Consider the following 18,137-nt stretch of genomic DNA (forward strand, 5'->3'; position numbering starts at 1 on the left):
GAAGTCACACTATCTCTTCTGCAAGAGTCCTTCAGCAACTCTCCCCTTGAAACAGTTTTCACACATCAAAAGAGTTCTCTGATAATTGCCGACGACGGAAAAAGGCTCTATGACAAGGGTGCGAAGGTTTTATATATCACTTGCTTACAAAATCCTACTACTCAGCTGGCGTCGCCTCCCTCCATGCTTCTCCGGAAGAGAAACCGGAACGTTCATCAAAGGTAGGGCAACGCAGTTTAGCACCGGTCACCCATCCAGATTTCGCGCTCAGGAGACAACACTGCAGCTCATCATCGCAGTTTTAGTGAGTGCCTTTGTTGAGGAACAAAGACGGGACGCGTACTATAGAAATGATCCTAGTAAGTACGGTCTTAGAGCGTCCGGTTAAGCTCGCAAAGGTGGTTCGAAAGGCCTTTGCGTTTACTTGTGGCGCACACTAAAAGATGTTGTTTAAGTAAACAGTGACAAAAAATAGATTTTCCTCGAGATTTTACGTTACTTGACGAATCGCTTAGTTTAAGGAAAGTCACACTTTTTAATTAGCCACATTTTGGCTGAATTGACAAAATCTTTATTTCCCGAGAGGCACAAATTTTAATTTGGAAACTTTTGCTGCTAAACAAATCTCCATTTCCAAGCTTTGTTTGTTACTTCTGGCGGGAAATTCTTTGCAAATCTGTTTGGCCATGTAGGAACTAGGACAAAGTACGCGACCTTTTGTCTGTTTCTAAACGTACAAATTTTCAACGATGGTGTTTTAAAACAGTCGTCCGGAAATGACGAATTCAAAAAAGTAGAAGCAGACCATACTAACTTTACTGACATTAAGATACACATGAAAAACTTCCTTTCCTTGTTTTTTTTTCAGTAAAAAGGAATGTTGCAATTAGAAAAAAAAGCGGGAAGTTATTCTCAATACTATTTTTCCTGAGATAAGTCAAAGTTCGGGAAGTTTCATGCAGGCGAAACTTCATGCGCTTAGATTAGAAAGCTTTCAGCTCTCATGGTGTTATTGGGTATGTGCTCACATGCCCTCATTACAATGCTCTTGGTTCGTTATGTCGATTGCGTCTTCTCATTTCGAAATCATGATCACACGGCAGCCTTATTTCATCGATGTAGGAAGCGCTTATAAATCGAATGCATGAGTATGACCAGATATTTTGATGTTGCTAGCAATCCACTTGAGAGCAAGCCCTAGTTAATATTGTGAGTAACCGCGAGAGATATAACGTTATGTTTCACTGATAGAAGTAATTAAAATTACCATGAAGTCACACTATCTCTTCTGCAAGAGTCCTTCAGCAACTCTCCCCTTGAAACAGTTTTCACACATCAAAAGAGTTCTCTGATAATTGCCGACGACGGAAAAAGGCTCTATGACAAGGGTGCGAAGGTTTTATATATCACTTGCTTACAAAATCCTACTACTCAGCTGGCGTCGCCTCCCTCCATGCTTCTCCGGAAGAGAAACCGGAACGTTCATCAAAGGTAGGGCAACGCAGTTTAGCACCGGTCACCCATCCAGATTTCGCGCTCAGGAGACAACACTGCAGCTCATCATCGCAGTTTTAGTGAGTGCCTTTGTTGAGGAACAAAGACGGGACGCGTACTATAGAAATGATCCTAGTAAGTACGGTCTTAGAGCGTCCGGTTAAGCTCGCAAAGGTGGTTCGAAAGGCCTTTGCGTTTACTTGTGGCGCACACTAAAAGATGTTGTTTAAGTAAACAGTGACAAAAAATAGATTTTCCTCGAGATTTTACGTTACTTGACGAATCGCTTAGTTTAAGGAAAGGCACACTTTTTAATTAGCCACATTTTGGCTGAATTGACAAAATCTTTATTTCCCGAGAGGCACAAATTTTAATTTGGAAACTTTTGCTGCTAAACAAATCTCCATTTCCAAGCTTTGTTTGTTACTTCTGGCGGGAAATTCTTTGCAAATCTGTTTGGCCATGTAGGAACTAGGACAAAGTACGCGACCTTTTGTCTGTTTCTAAACGTACAAATTTTCAACGATGGTGTTTTAAAACAGTCGTCCGGAAATGACGAATTCAAAAAAGTAGAAGCAGACCATACTAACTTTACTGACATTAAGATACACATGAAAAACTTCCTTTCCTTGTTTTTTTTTCAGTAAAAAGGAATGTTGCAATTAGAAAAAAAAGCGGGAAGTTATTCTCAATACTATTTTTCCTGAGATAAGTCAAAGTTCGGGAAGTTTCATGCAGGCGAAACTTCATGCGCTTAGATTAGAAAGCTTTCAGCTCTCATGGTGTTATTGGGTATGTGCTCACATGCCCTCATTACAATGCTCTTGGTTCGTTATGTCGATTGCGTCTTCTCATTTCGAAATCATGATCACACGGCAGCCTTATTTCATCGATGTAGGAAGCGCTTATAAATCGAATGCATGAGTATGACCAGATATTTTGATGTTGCTAGCAATCCACTTGAGAGCAAGCCCTAGTTAATATTGTGAGTAACCGCGAGAGATATAACGTTATGTTTCACTGATAGAAGTAATTAAAATTACCATGAAGTCACACTATCTCTTCTGCAAGAGTCCTTCAGCAACTCTCCCCTTGAAACAGTTTTCACACATCAAAAGAGTTCTCTGATAATTGCCGACGACGGAAAAAGGCTCTATGACAAGGGTGCGAAGGTTTTATATATCACTTGCTTACAAAATCCTACTACTCAGCTGGCGTCGCCTCCCTCCATGCTTCTCCGGAAGAGAAACCGGAACGTTCATCAAAGGTAGGGCAACGCAGTTTAGCACCGGTCACCCATCCAGATTTCGCGCTCAGGAGACAACACTGCAGCTCATCATCGCAGTTTTAGTGAGTGCCTTTGTTGAGGAACAAAGACGGGACGCGTACTATAGAAATGATCCTAGTAAGTACGGTCTTAGAGCGTCCGGTTAAGCTCGCAAAGGTGGTTCGAAAGGCCTTTGCGTTTACTTGTGGCGCACACTAAAAGATGTTGTTTAAGTAAACAGTGACAAAAAATAGATTTTCCTCGAGATTTTACGTTACTTGACGAATCGCTTAGTTTAAGGAAAGGCACACTTTTTAATTAGCCACATTTTGGCTGAATTGACAAAATCTTTATTTCCCGAGAGGCACAAATTTTAATTTGGAAACTTTTGCTGCTAAACAAATCTCCATTTCCAAGCTTTGTTTGTTACTTCTGGCGGGAAATTCTTTGCAAATCTGTTTGGCCATGTAGGAACTAGGACAAAGTACGCGACCTTTTGTCTGTTTCTAAACGTACAAATTTTTAACGATGGTGTTTTAAAACAGTCGTCCGGAAATGACGAATTCAAAAAAGTAGAAGCAGACCATACTAACTTTACTGACATTAAGATACACATGAAAAACTTCCTTTCCTTGTTTTTTTTTCAGTAAAAAGGAATGTTGCAATTAGAAAAAAAAGCGGGAAGTTATTCTCAATACTATTTTTCCTGAGATAAGTCAAAGTTCGGGAAGTTTCATGCAGGCGAAACTTCATGCGCTTAGATTAGAAAGCTTTCAGCTCTCATGGTGTTATTGGGTATGTGCTCACATGCCCTCATTACAATGCTCTTGGTTCGTTATGTCGATTGCGTCTTCTCATTTCGAAATCATGATCACACGGCAGCCTTATTTCATCGATGTAGGAAGCGCTTATAAATCGAATGCATGAGTATGACCAGATATTTTGATGTTGCTAGCAATCCACTTGAGAGCGAGCCCTAGTTAATATTGTGAGTAACCGCGAGAGATATAACGTTATGTTTCACTGATAGAAGTAATTAAAATTACCATGAAGTCACACTATCTCTTCTGCAAGAGTCCTTCAGCAACTCTCCCCTTGAAACAGTTTTCACACATCAAAAGAGTTCTCTGATAATTGCCGACGACGGAAAAAGGCTCTATGACAAGGGTGCGAAGGTTTTATATATCACTTGCTTACAAAATCCTACTACTCAGCTGGCGTCGCCTCCCTCCATGCTTCTCCGGAAGAGAAACCGGAACGTTCATCAAAGGTAGGGCAACGCAGTTTAGCACCGGTCACCCATCCAGATTTCGCGCTCAGGAGACAACACTGCAGCTCATCATCGCAGTTTTAGTGAGTGCCTTTGTTGAGGAACAAAGACGGGACGCGTACTATAGAAATGATCCTAGTAAGTACGGTCTTAGAGCGTCCGGTTAAGCTCGCAAAGGTGGTTCGAAAGGCCTTTGCGTTTACTTGTGGCGCACACTAAAAGATGTTGTTTAAGTAAACAGTGACAAAAAATAGATTTTCCTCGAGATTTTACGTTACTTGACGAATCGCTTAGTTTAAGGAAAGGCACACTTTTTAATTAGCCACATTTTGGCTGAATTGACAAAATCTTTATTTCCCGAGAGGCACAAATTTTAATTTGGAAACTTTTGCTGCTAAACAAATCTCCATTTCCAAGCTTTGTTTGTTACTTCTGGCGGGAAATTCTTTGCAAATCTGTTTGGCCATGTAGGAACTAGGACAAAGTACGCGACCTTTTGTCTGTTTCTAAACGTACAAATTTTTAACGATGGTGTTTTAAAACAGTCGTCCGGAAATGACGAATTCAAAAAAGTAGAAGCAGACCATACTAACTTTACTGACATTAAGATACACATGAAAAACTTCCTTTCCTTGTTTTTTTTTCAGTAAAAAGGAATGTTGCAATTAGAAAAAAAAGCGGGAAGTTATTCTCAATACTATTTTTCCTGAGATAAGTCAAAGTTCGGGAAGTTTCATGCAGGCGAAACTTCATGCGCTTAGATTAGAAAGCTTTCAGCTCTCATGGTGTTATTGGGTATGTGCTCACATGCCCTCATTACAATGCTCTTGGTTCGTTATGTCGATTGCGTCTTCTCATTTCGAAATCATGATCACACGGCAGCCTTATTTCATCGATGTAGGAAGCGCTTATAAATCGAATGCATGAGTATGACCAGATATTTTGATGTTGCTAGCAATCCACTTGAGAGCGAGCCCTAGTTAATATTGTGAGTAACCGCGAGAGATATAACGTTATGTTTCACTGATAGAAGTAATTAAAATTACCATGAAGTCACACTATCTCTTCTGCAAGAGTCCTTCAGCAACTCTCCCCTTGAAACAGTTTTCACACATAAAATGAGTTCTCCGATAATTGCCGACGACGGAAAAAGGCTCTATGACAAGGGTGCGAAGGTTTTATATATCACTTGCTTACAAAATCTTACTACTCAGCTGGCGTCGCCTCCCTCCATGCTTCTCCGGAAGAGAAACCGGAACGTTCATCAAAGGTAGGGCAACGCAGTTTAGCACCGGTCACCCATCCAGATTTCGCGCTCAGGAGACAACACTGCAGCTCATCATCGCAGTTTTAGTGAGTGCCTTTGTTGAGGAACAAAGACGGGACGCGTACTATAGAAATGATCCTAGTAAGTACGGTCTTAGAGCGTCCGGTTAAGCTCGCAAAGGTGGTTCGAAAGGCCTTTGCGTTTACTTGTGGCGCACACTAAAAGATGTTGTTTAAGTAAACAGTGACAAAAAATAGATTTTCCTCGAGATTTTACGTTACTTGACGAATCGCTTAGTTTAAGGAAAGGCACACTTTTTAATTAGCCACATTTTGGCTGAATTGACAAAATCTTTATTTCCCGAGAGGCACAAATTTTAATTTGGAAACTTTTGCTGCTAAACAAATCTCCATTTCCAAGCTTTGTTTGTTACTTCTGGCGGGAAATTCTTTGCAAATCTGTTTGGCCATGTAGGAACTAGGACAAAGTACGCGACCTTTTGTCTGTTTCTAAACGTACAAATTTTCAACGATGGTGTTTTAAAACAGTCGTCCGGAAATGACGAATTCAAAAAAGTAGAAGCAGACCATACTAACTTTACTGACATTAAGATACACATGAAAAACTTCCTTTCCTTGTTTTTTTTTCAGTAAAAAGGAATGTTGCAATTAGAAAAAAAAGCGGGAAGTTATTCTCAATACTATTTTTCCTGAGATAAGTCAAAGTTCGGGAAGTTTCATGCAGGCAAAACTTCATGCGCTTAGATTAGAAAGCTTTCAGCTCTCATGGTGTTATTGGGTATGTGCTCACATGCCCTCATTACAATGCTCTTGGTTCGTTATGTCGATTGCGTCTTCTCATTTCGAAATCATGATCACACGGCAGCCTTATTTCATCGATGTAGGAAGCGCTTATAAATCGAATGCATGAGTATGACCAGATATTTTGATGTTGCTAGCAATCCACTTGAGAGCAAGCCCTAGTTAATATTGTGAGTAACCGCGAGAGATATAACGTTATGTTTCACTGATAGAAGTAATTAAAATTACCATGAAGTCACACTATCTCTTCTGCAAGAGTCCTTCAGCAACTCTCCCCTTGAAACAGTTTTCACACATCAAAAGAGTTCTCTGATAATTGCCGACGACGGAAAAAGGCTCTATGACAAGGGTGCGAAGGTTTTATATATCACTTGCTTACAAAATCCTACTACTCAGCTGGCGTCGCCTCCCTCCATGCTTCTCCGGAAGAGAAACCGGAACGTTCATCAAAGGTAGGGCAACGCAGTTTAGCACCGGTCACCCATCCGGATTTCGCGCTCAGGAGACAACACTGCAGCTCATCATCGCAGTTTTAGTGAGTGCCTTTGTTGAGGAACAAAGACGGGACGCGTACTATAGAAATGATCCTAGTAAGTACGGTCTTAGAGCGTCCGGTTAAGCTCGCAAAGGTGGTTCGAAAGGCCTTTGCGTTTACTTGTGGCGCACACTAAAAGATGTTGTTTAAGTAAACAGTGACAAAAAATAGATTTTCCTCGAGATTTTACGTTACTTGACGAATCGCTTAGTTTAAGGAAAGGCACACTTTTTAATTAGCCACATTTTGGCTGAATTGACAAAATCTTTATTTCCCGAGAGGCACAAATTTTAATTTGGAAACTTTTGCTGCTAAACAAATCTCCATTTCCAAGCTTTGTTTGTTACTTCTGGCGGGAAATTCTTTGCAAATCTGTTTGGCCATGTAGGAACTAGGACAAAGTACGCGACCTTTTGTCTGTTTCTAAACGTACAAATTTTTAACGATGGTGTTTTAAAACAGTCGTCCGGAAATGACGAATTCAAAAAAGTAGAAGCAGACCATACTAACTTTACTGACATTAAGATACACATGAAAAACTTCCTTTCCTTGTTTTTTTTTCAGTAAAAAGGAATGTTGCAATTAGAAAAAAAAGCGGGAAGTTATTCTCAATACTATTTTTCCTGAGATAAGTCAAAGTTCGGGAAGTTTCATGCAGGCGAAACTTCATGCGCTTAGATTAGAAAGCTTTCAGCTCTCATGGTGTTATTGGGTATGTGCTCACATGCCCTCATTACAATGCTCTTGGTTCGTTATGTCGATTGCGTCTTCTCATTTCGAAATCATGATCACACGGCAGCCTTATTTCATCGATGTAGGAAGCGCTTATAAATCGAATGCATGAGTATGACCAGATATTTTGATGTTGCTAGCAATCCACTTGAGAGCGAGCCCTAGTTAATATTGTGAGTAACCGCGAGAGATATAACGTTATGTTTCACTGATAGAAGTAATTAAAATTACCATGAAGTCACACTATCTCTTCTGCAAGAGTCCTTCAGCAACTCTCCCCTTGAAACAGTTTTCACACATAAAATGAGTTCTCCGATAATTGCCGACGACGGAAAAAGGCTCTATGACAAGGGTGCGAAGGTTTTATATATCACTTGCTTACAAAATCTTACTACTCAGCTGGCGTCGCCTCCCTCCATGCTTCTCCGGAAGAGAAACCGGAACGTTCATCAAAGGTAGGGCAACGCAGTTTAGCACCGGTCACCCATCCAGATTTCGCGCTCAGGAGACAACACTGCAGCTCATCATCGCAGTTTTAGTGAGTGCCTTTGTTGAGGAACAAAGACGGGACGCGTACTATAGAAATGATCCTAGTAAGTACGGTCTTAGAGCGTCCGGTTAAGCTCGCAAAGGTGGTTCGAAAGGCCTTTGCGTTTACTTGTGGCGCACACTAAAAGATGTTGTTTAAGTAAACAGTGACAAAAAATAGATTTTCCTCGAGATTTTACGTTACTTGACGAATCGCTTAGTTTAAGGAAAGGCACACTTTTTAATTAGCCACATTTTGGCTGAATTGACAAAATCTTTATTTCCCGAGAGGCACAAATTTTAATTTGGAAACTTTTGCTGCTAAACAAATCTCCATTTCCAAGCTTTGTTTGTTACTTCTGGCGGGAAATTCTTTGCAAATCTGTTTGGCCATGTAGGAACTAGGACAAAGTACGCGACCTTTTGTCTGTTTCTAAACGTACAAATTTTCAACGATGGTGTTTTAAAACAGTCGTCCGGAAATGACGAATTCAAAAAAGTAGAAGCAGACCATACTAACTTTACTGACATTAAGATACACATGAAAAACTTCCTTTCCTTGTTTTTTTTTCAGTAAAAAGGAATGTTGCAATTAGAAAAAAAAGCGGGAAGTTATTCTCAATACTATTTTTCCTGAGATAAGTCAAAGTTCGGGAAGTTTCATGCAGGCAAAACTTCATGCGCTTAGATTAGAAAGCTTTCAGCTCTCATGGTGTTATTGGGTATGTGCTCACATGCCCTCATTACAATGCTCTTGGTTCGTTATGTCGATTGCGTCTTCTCATTTCGAAATCATGATCACACGGCAGCCTTATTTCATCGATGTAGGAAGCGCTTATAAATCGAATGCATGAGTATGACCAGATATTTTGATGTTGCTAGCAATCCACTTGAGAGCAAGCCCTAGTTAATATTGTGAGTAACCGCGAGAGATATAACGTTATGTTTCACTGATAGAAGTAATTAAAATTACCATGAAGTCACACTATCTCTTCTGCAAGAGTCCTTCAGCAACTCTCCCCTTGAAACAGTTTTCACACATCAAAAGAGTTCTCTGATAATTGCCGACGACGGAAAAAGGCTCTATGACAAGGATGCGAAGGTTTTATATATCACTTGCTTACAAAATCCTACTACTCAGCTGGCGTCGCCTCCCTCCATGCTTCTCCGGAAGAGAAACCGGAACGTTCATCAAAGGTAGGGCAACGCAGTTTAGCACCGGTCACCCATCCGGATTTCGCGCTCAGGAGACAACACTGCAGCTCATCATCGCAGTTTTAGTGAGTGCCTTTGTTGAGGAACAAAGACGGGACGCGTACTATAGAAATGATCCTAGTAAGTACGGTCTTAGAGCGTCCGGTTAAGCTCGCAAAGGTGGTTCGAAAGGCCTTTGCGTTTACTTGTGGCGCACACTAAAAGATGTTGTTTAAGTAAACAGTGACAAAAAATAGATTTTCCTCGAGATTTTACGTTACTTGACGAATCGCTTAGTTTAAGGAAAGGCACACTTTTTAATTAGCCACATTTTGGCTGAATTGACAAAATCTTTATTTCCCGAGAGGCACAAATTTTAATTTGGAAACTTTTGCTGCTAAACAAATCTCCATTTCCAAGCTTTGTTTGTTACTTCTGGCGGGAAATTCTTTGCAAATCTGTTTGGCCATGTAGGAACTAGGACAAAGTACGCGACCTTTTGTCTGTTTCTAAACGTACAAATTTTCAACGATGGTGTTTTAAAACAGTCGTCCGGAAATGACGAATTCAAAAAAGTAGAAGCAGACCATACTAACTTTACTGACATTAAGATACACATGAAAAACTTCCTTTCCTTGTTTTTTTTTCAGTAAAAAGGAATGTTGCAATTAGAAAAAAAAGCGGGAAGTTATTCTCAATACTATTTTTCCTGAGATAAGTCAAAGTTCGGGAAGTTTCATGCAGGCGAAACTTCATGCGCTTAGATTAGAAAGCTTTCAGCTCTCATGGTGTTATTGGGTATGTGCTCACATGCCCTCATTACAATGCTCTTGGTTCGTTATGTCGATTGCGTCTTCTCATTTCGAAATCATGATCACACGGCAGCCTTATTTCATCGATGTAGGAAGCGCTTATAAATCGAATGCATGAGTATGACCAGATATTTTGATGTTGCTAGCAATCCACTTGAGAGCAAGCCCTAGTTAATATTGTGAGTAACCGCGAGAGATATAACGTTATGTTTCACTGATAGAAGTAATTAAAATTACCATGAAGTCACACTATCTCTTCTGCAAGAGTCCTTCAGCAACTCTCCCCTTGAAACAGTTTTCACACATAAAATGAGTTCTCCGATAATTGCCGACGACGGAAAAAGGCTCTATGACAAGGGTGCGAAGGTTTTATATATCATTTGCTTACAAAATCTTACTACTCAGCTGGCGTCGCCTCCCTCCATGCTTCTCCGGAAGAGAAACCGGAACGTTCATCAAAGGTAGGGCAACGCAGTTTAGCACCGGTCACCCATCCAGATTTCGCGCTCAGGAGACAACACTGCAGCTCATCATCGCAGTTTTAGTGAGTGCCTTTGTTGAGGAACAAAGACGGGACGCGTACTATAGAAATGATCCTAGTAAGTACGGTCTTAGAGCGTCCGGTTAACCTCGCAAAGGTGGTTCGAAAGGCCTTTGCGTTTACTTGTGGCGCACACTAAAAGATGTTTTTTACGTAAACAGTGACAAAAAATAGATTTTCCTCGAGATTTTATGTTACTTGACGAATCGCTTAGTTTAAGGAAAGGCACACTTTTTAATTAGCCACATTTTGGCTGAATTGACAAAATCTTTATTTCCCGAGAGGCACAAATTTTAATTTGGAAACTTTTGTTGCTAAACAAATCTCCATTTCCAAGCTTTGTTTGTTACTTCTGGCGGGAAATTCTTTGCAAATTGTTTGCCATGTAGGAACTAGGACAAAGTACGCGACATTTTGACACTTTTTGTTGTATCTTAAGAGGACAAATTTTCAGCGATGGTTTACCGGAGGGTTTTTTCCTCACGAAATGACGACAGCTTTGTAAGAGTTTATTCACCTTTTTAACTAACTTTACTGTGCGCAAAATGTTTAACGCAGCCTTGGGGGTGATTATTTTCAATTTGTTTTTTGGAAAGTGAAAAAAAAAATAGGCAAACAAGCCACAGCTAAAATGTGAATGTTTTGGTAATGAAAAGCGTGTGCTTTATTGGTTTTTGCGATTTGAAAAAAAGTCAAAAGATATATATAGATAAATATAATGTCGGCCAATGAGTAAGAAATTTTTTTGGAAATTTTACTGTTTATAGAAAACTGAAGAAAACTCAAAACCGCAAATTTTCTTTTCACAAAAATACTCCAGAAAAAAATACTTTAAATACCTTTGATGTATTAATTACTGCTGCCATATTGGGCTTAAATTTCGACCCGTAGTTAATAAAAACGAAATTTTAGTGACTCAGTATAACTCGTAATCATTCTTATACACGTGAATTTTTGCTGTGTTTGTTGTTACAACCGTTGTTTTTCGTTTTTGTTTCCCTCCAACAATTACTATTATGACTGCGAATTAATGACTGCTGCTTGTATTAATTTGTTTACAACCACAGCCTGCTCAACCATAGCTACCACATAAGCGCGCGACTATATAAACAGAGAATGTGGCTATTGGTTAATGTTGTTTCTAAGTGAACGAAAACATTTACAGTGACGAACCCTACATAGTTGCAGACATCCCGGAAGCAATAAAACAAAATTTAATTAAGGTGCATCAATGGCTTATGAAATCACGTTGCATAACAAACTATGTAATTATGATAATTATTTGACGTTGACAGTATAATTTATGCTAATTATTTCGATCAAAAGAAAACAAAGCAACTGTATCGGGTAATAAAAAAAATTAATTTATAATAGTTATTTTTTACTAATTAAGAATAATTATGTGATTAGTGTAAAAATTTTTGTTTTTGTTTTAGCTTAGAAAATTGGCAAAAAAAAATCAACCAACATTGAAGCCACATCACACGTAAGTTCTTTTTCTTTGATAAAATTTCTTATATTTAAGAACAACAGCTCAAAGTGATCATTTGAGACGAACATGAGAGGCTTCTTGATATCATACTTTCTTAAGTCAAGAAAATAGAAAAATCAATATGTATTCTATAGAAATGGTTTATAGTTCTGATAAACGATAACGAACGATATTGAATAAAAAAAACTTTTTCTTAGATGTTCTTATTTATCTGAACTTGTTGTTTTGTGTTGTTCGAACAGTTGTAATTAATAATGATTCTACCTCCACGTACACTATACGTATCTTTTGTGATAATAAAAAATACATATATGAACATAAAAACCTTTTAATACTAACTTAAAACGAGTTAAGGAGCGATGCTATTAGAATCAAGTATAGCAGGCATACACTGGCATTAAAAATATTCTTTTAACAATCACTTCTCATTTTATTCAACATCTTCCCATAAGAGTTTTGTAATAAGTGATAAATATGTTGTGAAATGTTTAAAGAAAAAAAGGTAACTCGTTCCGTTAAAAACTTCTTAAAAACTCTCAGGCTCTAGAAATATGTCCTTCTGTTAGCTTTTGCAAATTCATTCATTATTTCTTTATTTATTAATTTAGTCATTCATTCATTTATTCATTCAACTCTTTTTATTCTTAGGTCAAAACAATGGTAGAAATGCAATCCTGTTTATATATATTAATTCTCTCTTCACTATTATCATGTATTTATGGTCAAAACAACACACAATCAGATGGTATTGGAAAACGATTTAGATTATGTGACGATCATTCACATTGTAACAACAATGGACTTTGTTATCAAGATTCAGTAATAGAAACAAGTAAATTTTGCAGGTATAATACATTGTCAAATAATTCAACCTTTAAAACTTTTGGAAAACCATAGAAGGCTTTGAAGATTCATAGGTGCAACTAAATATAGGTTTGGATCTTAAGACTTAAAAGAGAACTTTTAGGAAGGACTAAAACGTAAAAAAATTCTCCTTGATTCAATTTGCCTTTATTTTTCTTTACTTGACAAAGCTTTTGAAAAACATCAATGGTTAACCAGGAAGAAACAGAAATATATTTCAAGCTTTCAAAAACGTCTTCAAGTACTAAGGCTAATTTTATAACATTTTCCTTGTTTACGATTGCTGAAATTTGTACAATTCTACTCAGATATGTACAAAATATAATATAAAAGCAACCAACCAATAATCAACTAATGCTTGAACAGAAAATTTTTAAATAAATAACTTTGAGTGCTGGGCTAAACCTTAGTTGCTTTTAAAAGAAACGCGTAGACAAACATATGTCTTTCTTAATCGTACGTTCTTAATCTTTCTCGATACACTTAGCCAGTTAAATTTGTCACTATCAGAAAGTAATTATGAAGGTGGAATTTGTAGTATGTATTTATTAAACAATTTCTTTTTATAGCTGCAATCAGGAGTATTACGGATTCACATGTGACAAAAACACTGGTAAGTAGAAACTAATTCTATTTATTCAACACACGAGATAAACCAACCACGAGCTAACTCCAACACTCGCTGTTTCGACATTCCTCTAATTCCAATACTGTTAAACAATTTTCTCAGTCGCAAGTTCATTGTCATTCCACCTTTTATTTCTGAAGTCAAATATTTGTTTTTGGAACACGTTTACCTTTACCACAGTTGCTTTAAATAGCATGTGTGTTCCCTTCCTCGCTGGTGTTTTAGTTAGCCTGGTTTTAAACGTACCAAGCACTTGTATTCAACACTCTCGCTGTATGCAAGTTCTTCTACTGACTACCTTGAAATTTAATAGTGAATTTTCCCAAACTTTTCTTTGAAGTAAAATTGAACTTTTCTCACACGTATAAAGGTGTTAAAAACATTATATAACAGGTTATACCCGCTAACAACTTTGACCGCATTAACGTGTGATTAAAAAAGCGGCCAGGCTAATTAGAACACATTGTCAATATATTTTACGCATGGACTTGATTAGTTCACGCTAAAGTTCACACTTTTATAAGTCAGTTGAGTTTATTCGAAGTCAGTTGTCCTTCAGAACATAACTCGTCCACATATATTCTTTAAAGTCTTTTATTTATTTAGCAATGGACGATAAAATAATATATGGGTTAGCAAGTTTATGTGTACTGCTGGTTATCGCCTTGCTTATAACAATCTACTTGTTGTGCAGAAGAACAAGGTGTGTGTTTGTGTTTTATTTTTTATATAATTTTCAATACACTTATATTTTTATAAGCCAAACAGGTTGTAAGTAATTGTATCACAACGTACAGCACTAAGATTGCTAAGCAATTTTCAGATTTTATGCAACAATTAATGCTGCCTTGAGCCAAGATTTTAAAAATAGTTTATACCAAAATTAAAGCCTTAAATGTTCCGTTTTCCATAGATATTCTTTTCAAGGAACACTTCTTTTCCTTTTCCTGCCTTTAAATCGAATAATTATTTCTTGTGTGGGCATTTTAAATTTAATCTAAAATAAATAAAACGCTTGCGAGTGAAATCGGGTAATTGTTAACAGAGTGCTTAACATTACTGTATAATAAAAGCTACCACGAACCTTTAGTGCCAATTTAAATAATACTTTAATGTACTAGATCAACAGTCAAGTTGCCATGCCAATAAAATACGCGTCACATTTCCAATCAGCTTTGTTAGTTTCTAAGGGTAACAATCGCATATATTTTTTTCCGGCGGCAGCAATTCGCGACTGTTTTCAAAATACAGGAAGGATATCGGTGCGATTTCTGACAATTGGTAGTTAAAAGCAGTCTAATAAAAAAAATTTTCTCCAATTTTTAAAAAATTTCGATAGAACCTACGAGATGGTAGTTTTAAAAAAAAGATTTACTAAAGGACTTATTTCCATAATCTGAAACAATATATGACGTAACGAACTCAGTATAGCAGTACGCCTCAGCCTTAGTTTCCTCACTCACATCGTTAAACTTTTTATAACCTAATTACTGAAATGCCGGCATCCGACGTAAATTATTTATGTCATGAGTATTATTTCGTTCACTATCAATGTAAGTCAGCATCCGATGACAGGAAACGGACCAATATTATTCAAGAGTTTTTTTGTCACCCAAAGTAAGATGAGCTTGCAACAACGTGGTCAGATAATAAGTTTTGTATCTTATATGCACGCATTCTCTAAGCTCATTAAAACAAAAACCATTTTTCCGCCTTTACTAACACCAAAAATGTCAACACAAAATGTGACATAATCTATACAATATATATTACATAAGCCCCCCAAATCCATACTATCCATTTACAAAGGTTTTTTGTTTTCGAGTTAATTATAAAAGCTGATAACTTTAATGAGATCAAACTGTTCAAATATTATGTAACAAATATGTGACATTCCACACGATGAGTAAAATCTAAAATCCAGCAAGGTTATTTCGCAGATGTTGAAAACACGGACATTTTGAGAGCACGTGTTGAAACCAGTTAAGTTTATATAACTTGTTAAGTTATATAAATCGCTAATTTGAAAATGACGCAATTAAGTTCGACGGAAGTGTCATATACTATCATTTAAGAATAATTTAAAAAGAAACAAAGCTTTGAATTACTGCGAATTAAAAACAAAATGAAAATAATAGCAAGGACCAAATTTCACTAACTTTCACTAAAAAAGCACATGGAATTTTGCAATATAGAATTAGGGTCGAAAGAAATTGAAGAATAAATAAAAATTCTTTAAAATACATTAACATAAAAGAAAAATTTCAGGCTAAACATAAATAAGAAAAAGACGACGAAAAAGACCCAGGCTAAAGCCAAATTTTGGTTCTTAAAAACGTTTGTAGCACGTACTTTGACTTGTTAGGCTCCTTGCATAAAAACAGTTATCATAAATTTGTGGCGCAGGTAAATAAGCTAGCAAAATAATAAAAACAAGAATTCTATTCCTTTTTTATAGAAAAGAAATTGACGATGCATCCATACAAAAAGAAAATTTTAATGGCATGCTTACTACGAAGCCTGCCAGTCCAATGTACTCTCACCATACATTCCTGGAACTAGACAGAAAAACTTCCGTCGCAAGCTCGAACGGTAATTTGCCGAATGAAAATGTACAGAACGGTCATGCGTTTGACATCAAAGATGGCGGACTCTCTGAAAACACTTCCAACACCTTTCAAGCACCAGATCTGAACGACGACAAAGATTCTATAAAAAAGGAAGAAGATGAAGAAAAGATAGAAGAAAAAGATGTTATTGTAAACATTGAAGTTGAAGAAAAAGATGTTAAGACGACACCACCACCTAAGAATTTACATGTTGACTCCACCATTAAAGTAACACCTAATGAGAAGCCACGACGAAATGATTACGAGCAAGACAGTGTATCAGCTTACTCTATGAGTGAAAGTGCTCATAACTTGATACCACCAAAATATCCTAGAAGACCGACAAGTCAGGATGGGTCAGACAGCGAGCAAAACATGGATGCCATATATCAAGAATACTACGCTGCACGGGCTGCTTATACCGCCCCAAGAACTCAGTTGCGGTACGAACCAGAATTAGTTGTTCGCGACAGAAGAATACCAAGATCTCCTGACGCTTACGAACGATCTTTGTCTCCGATTTACAACAGAGGTCCAGCATCGCCAAACGACAGAAGAATATCTGTGTCACCAAGTGAGAGGAGCATGCCTATTTCACCTACCAGACAAGCTAGACACCGACCAATGTCACCAGGTTACGATGTGCAACTCCATCCTGTACATGCAGCACGTGGGTATGCCACCAATCCTCGTAATCAAAATCGACACCATATGGTACACCACCAGCGCAGAGACGTCCGAGGTAGAAAGATGAGCGATTATACCGACGCCAACGGCAGAGCAAGAAGTATGGGTGATTTAAGTTACTTAGGTATGGAGCCCGATTACAGACGCCGAGCCAGAAGTGTCGACGACCTAGACAACATAAGCTACGCATCTAGCGTGGAAAACATCCACACTGGACGAGTAACGCGAGTGTCACCAAAAGCCGCCATGCAAGCTAGAAGCCCAAGAGGACGTGGAATATGGGCGCGAAGTGGCGAGTATTAAAACTAAAATCGATTAGGTGACGTGTAAATTTTTTAAAAATTTAGTTAATTTATGAAATTACATATAAATATTAGAAGTTTTGTAAAGCGAACAGTAAGAAGAAGTAGAAATTCAGAAACTTGATTCTATATTGATATTAACCAAATTATTTGCCAGCTCGTGAAAAAAACACAAAAATCAATAAAAATATATATCGCAATTGCTTCCTTCGGCAAACAATACGTTTTCGTGCATTCTTAAAGACGCATTGATGAAAGCAACACAACTATATTACATAAGGGGCTCTTTATAATGCTAGTAAAAAAGAAAAGTTTTTTCATTAACTATAAATATATGAAATATAATATTATTGTTATAAATATTGTTTTATTTAGTGGAAACATTTTAATTTAGACGTTGTTTTAACTTTTATTTTTTGTTGATAAACAGTATTTATGTATTATAAAAGGAAAAAAAAGCATTAAAATATTGTCTCATATCTCATTGTTTGATTACAAGCGAAACTTCACCTTCCTTTGTAATGGCGGTAAAGGGAATTTACACCTAAAGGTGCTTTTTTAATTATTAATTATTTAAGGAAAAAAAGAAAAAAGCACATAAACAAGCCTCACACGATCTCGACAAATTGCAACAGGGACTTGTGTAAATTCGTGCAACAAAAAAATAAGAATTTTTTATCATGAAAAAACTGGACTGCGACCTAATTAAGTTTAAAACATCACTTCCTGCTGACTTTATTGACCTTCCTGAACAAGTTTTCATTAGAGTGACGCAGCTTTTTTATTCAATTTTTCATCAAACTTTAGAAGTCGAACCATTAACTTTTCTGAATTTGAATAAAACAAGTTTGTGCAAATGTTAAAACGTAGTGCAAACAGACCAAAACAAAACAAAACAACCTAAAAAAGAATAAAAGCTATAATGTGGTCAGTGATTTAGATCCAGAGAATATTATATAATCATTTCGGTTTACAGGATTTCCTCTTCTAAACAAGCTAGTGTTGTTTAATTCTTAAAGGTTAAAAAAGCGCAGTGTTTTCTATTCAAAATAAAAACAAAAATAAAAATATGTGAACTATCAATAAAAATTTTA

The 18,137-nt window shown here is 37.2% G+C and overlaps 1 protein-coding gene and 9 non-coding genes across 10 annotated transcripts; 1 reads left to right on the plus strand and 9 right to left on the minus strand.

The window, feature by feature from the left end:
• Positions 1–156: 156 nt before the first annotated feature.
• LOC130637067 (small nucleolar RNA U3) lies at positions 157–373 on the minus strand. Its single transcript, XR_008982311.1, has one exon. It is a non-coding gene; the product is annotated as a small nucleolar RNA U3 (small nucleolar RNA).
• Positions 374–1,426: 1,053 nt separating this feature from the next.
• Positions 1,427–1,643, minus strand: LOC130637068 (small nucleolar RNA U3). Its single transcript, XR_008982312.1, has one exon. It is a non-coding gene; the product is annotated as a small nucleolar RNA U3 (small nucleolar RNA).
• Positions 1,644–2,696: 1,053 nt separating this feature from the next.
• LOC130637069 (small nucleolar RNA U3) lies at positions 2,697–2,913 on the minus strand. The gene has a single exon (XR_008982313.1). It is a non-coding gene; the product is annotated as a small nucleolar RNA U3 (small nucleolar RNA).
• Positions 2,914–3,966: 1,053 nt separating this feature from the next.
• Positions 3,967–4,183, minus strand: LOC130637070 (small nucleolar RNA U3). The gene has a single exon (XR_008982314.1). It is a non-coding gene; the product is annotated as a small nucleolar RNA U3 (small nucleolar RNA).
• A 1,053-nt stretch (positions 4,184–5,236) lies between these two features.
• LOC130637072 (small nucleolar RNA U3) lies at positions 5,237–5,453 on the minus strand. The gene has a single exon (XR_008982316.1). It is a non-coding gene; the product is annotated as a small nucleolar RNA U3 (small nucleolar RNA).
• A 1,053-nt stretch (positions 5,454–6,506) lies between these two features.
• Positions 6,507–6,723, minus strand: LOC130637079 (small nucleolar RNA U3). Its single transcript, XR_008982323.1, has one exon. It is a non-coding gene; the product is annotated as a small nucleolar RNA U3 (small nucleolar RNA).
• A 1,053-nt stretch (positions 6,724–7,776) lies between these two features.
• Positions 7,777–7,993, minus strand: LOC130637073 (small nucleolar RNA U3). The gene has a single exon (XR_008982317.1). It is a non-coding gene; the product is annotated as a small nucleolar RNA U3 (small nucleolar RNA).
• A 1,053-nt stretch (positions 7,994–9,046) lies between these two features.
• LOC130637080 (small nucleolar RNA U3) lies at positions 9,047–9,263 on the minus strand. The gene has a single exon (XR_008982324.1). It is a non-coding gene; the product is annotated as a small nucleolar RNA U3 (small nucleolar RNA).
• A 1,053-nt stretch (positions 9,264–10,316) lies between these two features.
• Positions 10,317–10,533, minus strand: LOC130637074 (small nucleolar RNA U3). Its single transcript, XR_008982318.1, has one exon. It is a non-coding gene; the product is annotated as a small nucleolar RNA U3 (small nucleolar RNA).
• A 2,074-nt stretch (positions 10,534–12,607) lies between these two features.
• LOC130635780 (uncharacterized) lies at positions 12,608–17,437 on the plus strand. Its single transcript, XM_057445251.1, has 4 exons — positions 12,608–12,798; positions 13,387–13,430; positions 14,052–14,148; positions 15,904–17,437. The coding sequence occupies exons 1-4, from the start codon at positions 12,611–12,613 to the stop codon at positions 17,042–17,044; spliced, it is 1,470 nt and encodes a 489-aa protein (XP_057301234.1). The 5' UTR covers positions 12,608–12,610; the 3' UTR covers positions 17,045–17,437.
• Positions 17,438–18,137: the final 700 nt, after the last annotated feature.

The sequence above is a fragment of the Hydractinia symbiolongicarpus genome, chromosome 3 (genome assembly GCF_029227915.1).
Source record: "Hydractinia symbiolongicarpus strain clone_291-10 chromosome 3, HSymV2.1, whole genome shotgun sequence".
Taxonomy (NCBI): domain Eukaryota; kingdom Metazoa; phylum Cnidaria; class Hydrozoa; order Anthoathecata; family Hydractiniidae; genus Hydractinia; species Hydractinia symbiolongicarpus.